Source organism: Bison bison, unplaced genomic scaffold (genome assembly GCF_000754665.1).
Source record: "Bison bison bison isolate TAMUID 2011002044 unplaced genomic scaffold, Bison_UMD1.0 scf7180017864518, whole genome shotgun sequence".
Taxonomy (NCBI): domain Eukaryota; kingdom Metazoa; phylum Chordata; class Mammalia; order Artiodactyla; family Bovidae; genus Bison; species Bison bison.
In genome coordinates, this window is record NW_011495071.1 from 10,223,192 (window position 1) to 10,232,812 (window position 9,621).

The 9,621-nt window shown below is 50.3% G+C and overlaps 1 protein-coding gene across 1 annotated transcript in view; it reads left to right on the forward strand.

Moving 5' to 3' along the window:
- The window catches only part of GRIK4 (glutamate receptor, ionotropic, kainate 4), a 315,486-nt gene that overhangs the window by 162,962 nt on the left and 142,903 nt on the right, over positions 1–9,621 (forward strand). The window contains exons 3-4 of the mRNA XM_010830486.1: positions 4,334–4,431; positions 9,015–9,180. Of these exons, the coding sequence (XP_010828788.1) occupies positions 4,334–4,431; positions 9,015–9,180 (264 nt within the window). The remainder of the gene's footprint in view (positions 1–4,333; positions 4,432–9,014; positions 9,181–9,621) is intronic.

Sequence of the window (9,621 nt, forward strand, 5' to 3'; positions counted from 1 at the left end):
TCTCTTAATATTATTACATAAATATTTTTAATACTATTATAAACTGTTCATAAGCATTGTAAATGCCTAAGTAATATTCCACTTGGGTATATGACCCACACTTTAGATAACTATTTCCTTATGATGGGACATTTCGTTTATTTCCCGTTTTCTGTGGTAAGAGTTGAGTGGGCTTCAGTGTGGTTCAGTGGCTGTTTATTGAGCACATAACTCTTGAGGCCCGCCCTGCTCTGTGTGGAGGGCGCAGAGATGAATAAGGCAAGCTTTCTGGTCTGCAGGGGCACACAGACACACGTTCAGGGTTATAATTGGCCTCAGTGTGGAGAACGGATTGGATATGAAGAATCCGGAGAAAGCCTGGAGGAGGCAGGTAGTAAAGGGGCTGATGGAACTGATGGCGGCAGTGAAAGGGAGAGGGTGGAGGGGGACGAGCCGGTCAAATGGTCAGGACCTGGCTGCTGGCTGGTGGGGCTCGTGAGTAGGTTCAGTGGAAGAAGGCAAGGAAGAGTCAAAGAGACCACGGTTTGAACTTCAGGAGCTAAGGTGGGGGAGGTGAGGGGATGGTAAAACGAAGTGGTCAGGAGTTTGGGCTTTGATGCCCAAAGTGAAAGTGTTACTCACTCAGTCATGTCCGACTCTGCGACCCCACAGACTATATAGCCTGCCAGGCTCCTCTGTCCATGGAATTCTCCAAGTAAGAATGCTAGAGTGGGTTGCCATTTTTTTTCTCCAGGGGAATCTTCCCGACCCACGGATGGAACCTGGGCCTCCTGCATTGCAAGAAAATTATTTCCCACCTGAGTCACCAGGGAAACCCAGATGGAGCTTTAAAGTCAAGCCTGACACTATCACATATGACCTGTGTGAGCCTGATCAAGCTACTTAAGTTTTCTAAGCCTCAGTTTCCCCATCTGTAAAGTGGGGATACTAATGAATCTTCCTGGAAGCGTGGTGATCAAGTCAGATTATATATGAAAAATATATAACAGATATGATGAACTGGGAGTAATCGTAGGAGTCCTGTGGCATATCAGTTCCACTCTAAGTGTGTGTGTGTGTGCTCGGTCATGTCCAGCTCTGTGCGACCTCATGGACTGTAGTCCACCAGACTCCTCTGTCCATGGGATTTTCCCAGCAAGAATACCACTCTAAATACTTCATATGTATTAATTCACCTTAATGCTCACAACATCCCTACAGGAGAGGTGCTCTTAGCATCTCAGTTCTATAGATGAGGAAGAAGGCTCAGGGAGTTTGGTCAAGGTCTTGCTCAAGGTCTCACAGCTAGTCAGCAAGTGATCCAGCCAAGACTCATACTGAGATAGGCTTGCATCAGAGCCCGTGCTCTTAAGGACTGTGCTTTCTCTCTCTCTGCCTCACTCTGTCCATGCTTACTGCAGGACACCAGAGGGAAGTCCCTGTGGCAACACCCAGCAGGTGGTTGGAACTTGTTTTAAACCCAGGACATCTGTCAGAGTGTAGGATCGCCTGGGCAGAGATGAGTGGAGGCCACAGGGAAGGATGAAATGCCCAGGGAGAGTGAGACATGGACAAACTCTAAATGTAGTGGGTAGCAGAGGGAAGAGGCGTTGGCCAAGGAAGTGAGAAAGGCCTTTCAGAAAAGCAAATGAGAATCAGGACCAGAAGGTATCATGAAATTCAATGAACAAATGGAATCGTTCGCGTCAAATGCTGCAAAAGAAAGATAAGAACTGCTCATAGGTCCTTGGTGACCGTGGGGAAGCAGGTAGAGCAGAATGACGAGGGGCGGGGACCTGGACTGCAAGGAGTTGAACAGAGATGGACGAAGTGGCTGCAAGGAGGAGGGCAGACACGGAAGGTGGCTGCGAGCAAGCGGGACAGTCATAGCAGACTTGAATTCCAACGCTGACTCTGACCTTTATCAGGTGTGTGACTTTATGGGTGTCGCTTAACATCCCTCAGATGCTGTTTCCTTATTGTTAAAGTCAGGAACTGAGCTTCATCCCTGGGGCTGCTGGAATTTGATGGCCAGTGAACTCAGAGCCCCTTGCTGGCAGTAAGAGTTGAATTGGCTGAGATCATGTGCTCTAACTTCCGTGGAAGTAGCTTGAACCTTAATGAGCGTTCTCCAAAGGTAAATCTTGCCCTGGACTTCCCTGGCGGTCCAGTGGCTGAGACTCCACGCTCCTAATGCAGGGGGCCTGGGTTCCATCCCTCGTCAGGGAACCAGGAGTGCCACATGCCACAACTAAAGATCCTGCATGCTGCAATGAAGATCGAAGATCCCACGTGCTGCAGCTAAGACCTGGTGCACTTGAATAAAATAAAATAAATGCTTAAAAAAAAAATGGTAAAGCGTGCCCACAGCTACTCCGTCTCCGGGGATGGTTCTGACAGTACTGATGAGCCCTCCTCAGGCACCCACTGCCCGCAGCCTATCCGTCAGCTGAGATCTGTGATGTTGTGTTGATTGGACCCCTGCCTGTGCCTGGGGCTGAGAGAAGACCCCCACGGATCTCTTGTTTGTGTGATAAACCACGGCACCAGGATTTGAGCCCTGGTGCTCTACCCACCGCCCGTGCCCCATGAGATCTAGGACTTGGCTGTGTGGGCCAGTGGTTAGGACTCTGCTTTAGGACAGAGAGCATCCAGGTTGCAGGTGTGGCTTTGCAGTTGACTCCACGAGAATCCTTGGGCTGATTCCTTAACCTCAGTGTGCTGCGACACTTTTTAAATTTTTGTTTATTTATTTTTGGCTGCACTGAGCTTTCCTTGCTATGCATAGGCTTTCTCTAGTCATGACAAGCGAGGGCTAATTTCCAGTTGTGGTGTGTGAGCTTCTCATTCTGGTGGCTTCTCTTGTAGCATGGGCTCAGTTGGTGTGGTTCATGGGCCTAGTTACCCCAGGGAATCTGGGATCTTCCTGGACCAGGGATCGAACCTGTGTCCCCTGCACTGGCAGGTGGATTCTTCTTCACTGGACCACCAGGGATGTCCCTGCCCTGACTCTTGATGTTGAGTAGGAGAAAAATGTGTCCAGAGTCAGGCTTTGAGTTTTGTAGGGCAGGACGTCTTACAGTACAGCTGGGAATCATGGGGCATAATCTGAGGGCCAGCTCTTTGGTTCTCATATCACCGTGTGTGTCTTGAGAATTGTCCTGCGTTCTCTCTCCATCTGTTTCCTCCTTTTTCCCTCACTTCCTTTCTCAATCTATAGCATTTTAAAATCTTATATTCTCTTCTCTTCTGACCACGTGCCTCATCCACCCAGTCATTCATTCAACAAACTTGAACTGGGCCCCTAGAAAAAGCATCATGCTGGAGACAGGGAAACGTCAAATGGGGACTGAGAGATAAATACGGTTCAGCTCTGCCTTAAAGGGGTTTGAAATCTAGTGAGAAGAGTAACATATCTAAACAGCAAACTGAAATTGACCCATTTACAAGTGTCTTAGAACCAGGGGACAATCCACAGGCCTCGGAGCCCCGGGGAGGATGAATTCTACTTAAAAGAGGTAGGAAGGGGTAAGGAGGAAGTAGCATTTGAGATGCTCCTTGACATGTAAGTGAGTGAGCATCCAGAGTAGAGGAGTGAAGGGCATCTCCCCTGGGAGAGGTACAAGGTCATAGAACATGCTGGTTGGTAAGGAAAGCACCTGTTGGGTTCAGGGAAGGTGGGGGGAGGGTTGGGTTAGGCTCCAGGCCGGGCGAAAGGCGAGTGGCATTGAAAGATGGGGCTCCTCTCTGCCACCCTCTCTTTTTCTTCTGCTCTCTCTCCTGCTCCCCTTAACCTTCACTGAGCCGCTTTCTCCTCTCTGCCTGCAGCATCCTCTCTGTCTTTCATCTCTCCGCTCGTCTGCCTTTCCTCCTCTCTAGACTCTTTCAGGGAGGTGGGGAGTAATAGATTGTGCACCAGCTGGCTGTTCTGTGAACTGAGCCCTTGGGCCCTGCAGCAGCCGTGTCTGGGCTCCCAGCACCCGTCCTGCACGCCAGGCCAGGGGAGGGCGGGGGAGCGGTGTGCAGGTCTCCACCATGCACTTCCGTCCTTCGGTGACAGCCCAGACAATTTATACATCCTGTTGGCGGAGGCCATATGTTGAAATAACCTAGGTCATTTCCTCATTTAATACCATCCATAAACTCTAATAAAAATGTCCTGGAGCCCAGTGGTCCAGGGGAGGAGAGGCCCTGGGTTTGGAAGGATGGGAGAGGGGACCAGGATGCGGGTGGGTGGGAGGTGAGGGGCCATCAGGGGAAGATCAGAGGACTCGAGGCTGAAGCCCATGCCCCGCCTGATGAGCGCCTTGTTTCCTTTCCTGCTCCCCACGCTCTGTCCTGCTGCCGGCTGCAGTGTGTCAGATTCTCCCCAAGGGCGTGGTCGCTGTCCTGGGACCATCCTCCAGCCCAGCTTCCAGCTCCATCATCAGCAACATCTGTGGGGAGAAGGAGGTGAGTGCTGGGCCAGGGTGGGGGCCCTCTCTGTGGGCTGGCAGCCTGTGCCTCGAGCCCAGAGAGATCCTGGACTCATAAGGGCGGGAGGTGTCACTAATAACAACCATACAAGGAAAAGAAGTGGGCCTTGGTAGGCATTTACTTTTTTTAGTTTGTTTGGATGGAGGGGACTCAGAGGAAAAGTTTCATAACAAGGCATTCAAGCTGAGCTCCTCCTAGTCTTGGGGCCCTGTAGGGGGCAGAGCAGAGGCGGTCCCTTGGTGGATGAGAGGAGAGGGAAAGGCTGGGGAGGGTGGTCCAGGGGAGGCTGAGAGGGCTAAAGTCTGAGCCCCACAGGAACGCTCCAGAATATCTGTTTAGATATTGGGATTCTGGGGAGGAATGCCTCTGCGGCCAGGCCTTGCTACAAATGGTGGCTTCCGTGGTGGCTCAGATGGTAAAGAAGTTGCCTACGATGCAGGAGATCCGGGTGTGATCCCTGGCTTGGGTAAATCCCCTGGAGAAGGGCTTGGCAACCCACTCCAGTATTCTTGCCTGTAGAATCCCATGGACAGAGGAGCCTGGCAGGCTATATAGTCCATGAGTCACAAAGAGTCAAACATGATGGAGTGACCAACAGTTCCGCTTGCTACATTTTAGTGCTGAAATGAAGTTTGAAAACTTACTTCTATTTCATAAGTTCTCTAGAAAAAGAGATTTTATTTTGCTTTCTTCTTCATTCACCAGTTCCAGTGTTTATTTCTCCAAAGTGCTGTGTCCATTCCCTCTAGTTCTTGTTCCCCAGGAGATAAAAATGCTCGATTCTTAGGGAAATGACAGGGCAAAGCTTTGGACTGTATTTGCGCACTAAATCTTTATTCTAAAAAAGAAAATGGAAACTTTTTAAACGAGAATTATTTACACCTATATTAAAATCTTAATGGGTAAAATAATGTAAAAGAGAGAAAAAGAAGATGCTTGGGCACAAGTTTCTGAGAGAGGGCTTGCTCCCTGTTCCAACAACTCTCTCCCTCCTTTTCCCAAAGGAGAAAACAAACTGGAACTTTCAGCGATTCTACTGCTGGAAGCTTTCCTAGTCCATCTTGGAATCAATCAGTCCTTCCTCTTCAGATATATTCCTGGGAGATGGTGGCAAAGTGACACCGTAGCCTCCGAGTAGACTTCTAGATAGGTCTTTTGGGGACAGATGAAGCTTGATGGTCAGAAGCTGGGGAGGCGGCAGAGCAGAGGGACTGGGGAATGGAAGGGTCAGTCTTGCACCTGTCGTAGGAGCCTGGAGGCTCAGACTTCCAGAAGCTTTAGCCTTGGGAGAGTCCAGTTCTTACAGCAGGACAGGGATCCTGCTTTGTGAGTTGCCCTCACAGGGGCAGTAGAGCAGCAGATTGGCCTCTGCCCACCCCAGGAGGCTCTCTGGAAGCCACTTCCTTGCCGTCTGCACTTCTCTTACTATCAGAGGGCTTGGTGAGTCCCCAAGGCTTTGAGAAGAATATTGAATCTTCTCTGTGTTTTGAGCCCACTCTAAGAATTGTTACCAGCACAGTAGAATGCCCTGTGGTCCCAGCCCCAATCCTGCAGTGGGTCTTCCTTACCACTCCCTGTAGGTGGGACCCCTGAGCTTCATACCAGAGATAAGCTTTGTGCTGACTACTCCCCATCCCTACTCCCAGCCATCCTGAAAGATGACTCCTGCGCCAGCCCAGGCCAAAAAAAGAGCTGCTGTCGCACCGCAGTCCCTTCCAGCATCTCACAGCCTTCAGCCCCCGTGAGCTGGACCTGATGTTTAACTTAAATCTTTCTTGCTGGCTCCAAGTAACAGCTCACATCTATGGCAGGCTGTTACTTCCCGCTTGCTGTGATCTTCAACAAGTGAGGTTGCCAAGCTACCCATTGTCTCTTGTCTTCTCTCTCTCTCTCTTTTTCTCCCCTCTCCCTCCTCCCCAGCACTTTCATCTCTGTCCCCTGCAGTCACCCCCCAACAAGTCTCCACTCCAGAATGGCCTCCTCTTGGGGTTCAGTGGTTATTTTATCTCGGCGATCACATCCTTTAACCCCGCTTGGCATTTCAGGCTGGAGGCGGAGACCCCGAGTTGCACCCATCTTCCCATCCTGCTGCCAGGGACCCCGTGCCATTGACCAGCCAGACAGGCTGTGCTGCCCAGGAAACCACCAGACAGTTACCCCTCATCTGTCTGGTCATGTTCCTTTCAGAGCAGCCTTTCCTTTCCATTCAGATTATGCATTTCTTTTAATATTTTATGAGGCTGAACTGCCTTACACTGATTCCCCTCAGCTTCAGGAAAAAGAAATGGAGTCTTCACCAAGGAGTTCATCCCCTTAAATGCTGCTAACGTCTCTGCAGGTCCTGCAGCTGGCAGCTTTCTGCCTCACTGCCCTTCCCCTCCATGCTGCTCACCTCTTTCCCTGATCCACACCTCCATGCTGATGTCCTAGGATGCATTTGTAATTGCAGATCAATTACCGATTGATTTTTGTCCTAGAGAGACAATCAGCAGGTCTGGCCTGGCCATCCCCACCTGGACCCATCAGAGTGTCTGGCTGCTTCCACGGCAGCATTTAAGATGCTGGACTGTGGGAGACTTCCCCACCAGCCCCTTCCTAGGGACACCCCTCAGCCCTCGCCCCCTGTACATACAGCCCCAAGAGCTTGTCCAGGAGTTCCTAGATTTGGGAAGAAAGGGGAAAGGGAAAGAGAAAAGACATTGCCTTTATCCCACATGTTAGGCACTCATCTAGTACGTGCTTCACACACAGGGTCTCATTTTATCCTCCCAAAGCTCAAGAAATACCTGTTGTTTCTCCATGTGAATGAAGCCTAGAGAGGGTAAGCAGTTTGCCCCAAATCACACAGCAGAACCTGGATGCAAACCCAAACTCGAAAACTCTTTCTCCTGAGCCTTCACTTTCCTGAGTCTTTTCCTGCTTCATCTCTGGGATCCGTAGATCCATGGGAATCTCTAAAGGTGCTTCTATGGGGGGTAAGTTAGCTGCTAATGGAACCCTGTAGGCTGGATGGCCACACACGGAGGGCCTTGGGCAGAGATCCTCAAATGTGTGAGCTAGCCAGCCTGGCTACCCTGCCCAGCCCTGGCCTCCAGCTTACCCCTCTGTGAACTTTTTTCCATTCACGGTTCGTTTGTGATTCAAGACAGACTGTAGGGTTGCTAAGTATCGGTGGGAAGAAAGACCCCTTATGACACCCCCCAGGTCAGTGTCACTTTTCAGCACCTTCTGTCATTACTCATTAGGCTCTCTCCCCAGGGCTATGCTTTTCAGTCTCTGCTGGAAAATATTGGTTGCCTTCTCTCTATGGTTAAAGGGTTAATCCTAGTTGAATTCAGGAATTTTCTCCCTACTTTCTGCTAAATCTTGACCCTCCCCTCATCCCAGTCTCAGGGGAACTCTGGTCTCTGACTTCTTCCAGAAGCTTAAAAGGATAAGTTAGCCGAATTTTCCAGAGACCATGTCAACATCATCCCAGACTCTGGGCCAGCCCAGACAGAGACAGTTTCTGCAATCGTGCCTGAATAAACCAGTCTAGGAACCAACCAATTCACTATCAGGGAGTTCTTGCCGTCTATCCTCAGTCTTGCTCACTTGAAAGTGAGTTAGTTAGTTCAAATGCGCGCTCATAGTAACCTAACCCTTACATTGGGCACCCTAAGTGAGCATGAGGGATGAGGTTTCAGCCCCGTCTCTGGTAGAGACATGGACAGCCTTTAGCTCTTCTGGCTCTGGGTACCAGGGTGACAGAATGCAATCAAGGAGGATGGCAGCTTATTACATTTTAACTTTCCTATTACCTACCCAATAGCCTAAGCCGCCAATAAAGCAGCCATCACAGCCTGTTAATATCTATTTCTGGGAGAACAGAGGCAGAAGGCAGGGGCAGTGCCTCCCGGAAATGTCAGTAATAGACGCAGAGGGAACCTGACACTGTCCTAATGAAGCCAAAGCAGGTATTTATTTACCTGGCTCCATTCGGAGGCTCTCTAGTCGGTTTCCCAGCGTGCAGCGCTTCCCATCCTCATATGTGTCTTCAGAGGAACACATCCCAGGCTTTCACATAGAAATTTTGTCCGGAGCTGGTTTATATATCTGTTGGCTAGGCTGGGTTGAGGGGGCCAGTTGGTTAGTCCCTAGGGCAATATTTTTCTCTTTTTGCCATCTCAGCTCTGATTCATTAACTACAAATAATATAAGGATTATGCCTTCAAGAGCCCTTTGTCTCTCTGCCTAGCAGTGGGCAGCTGAAAATAAAGACCTATTGTTTTGCCTTCTCGAGGCCTCAGAACTCCGTTCCAAGGTCCACAGTCCATTTATCCAGGTCTCTGGCTGCACGTTTTCCCATCCTGGGTCCTGAGCTTTGCCAGAGGTGCCATCTCATCTTCCTCCTATGGTGTGGGTGCCCTGACCCCCACAAGCCCCATCTCCGACCAGGCAAAGGTCGCTCATGGAAGAATCCACCCTCTGCAGCTTTATCTCACCCGTCCCTCTTTTCTTTCTCTCTCACTTGTTCTCCAATCTTCCCCGCTGCCCGTTTTTTTTGCTCCTCCTCCCAGGTCCCTCATTTCAAAGTGGCCCCAGAGGAGTTTATCAAGTTCCAGTTCCAGAGATTCACAACCCTGAACCTCCACCCCAGCAACACCGACATCAGCGTGGCTGTAGCTGGGGTCCTGAACTTCTTCAACTGCACCACCGCCTGCCTCATCTGTGCCAAAGCAGAATGTAAGTTTCCCCAGGCTGCCTGCACCCAGACAGTCAGGTCCTGTCTGTGTCAACCGGAGTGGTTTGCCCCTCCCTGGCTGCAGACCACACCCCGCAGGGGAGGGCTCTTTCTGATCTTAGAGATGATAACCAGAAGATTCAGGCCTTCCCAGGTGTCCTTGGCTGTTTGTGTGTGTGTGTATATGTGAAAGAGAGGGCAGTCCAGGGGCCCCCTTTGTCAGAAACTCCCTGAGCGTGGGTCGAACATCGACAAGCACTTTTACAGGGAGACTGGCCAACCGCCAAGACTTTCTGCATCTGCAAATGCAATTCCCACATTTTCAGCCTCATTGTTAAAGAGCCACAAAGAGAGGGGGTGGGGGGGGGAATATAAAATTGGATGCATTTGTATTTGATGGGTTGAAGAGCTTCTTTCCTTGGAGAGCGGGTTTGGCTGATGGA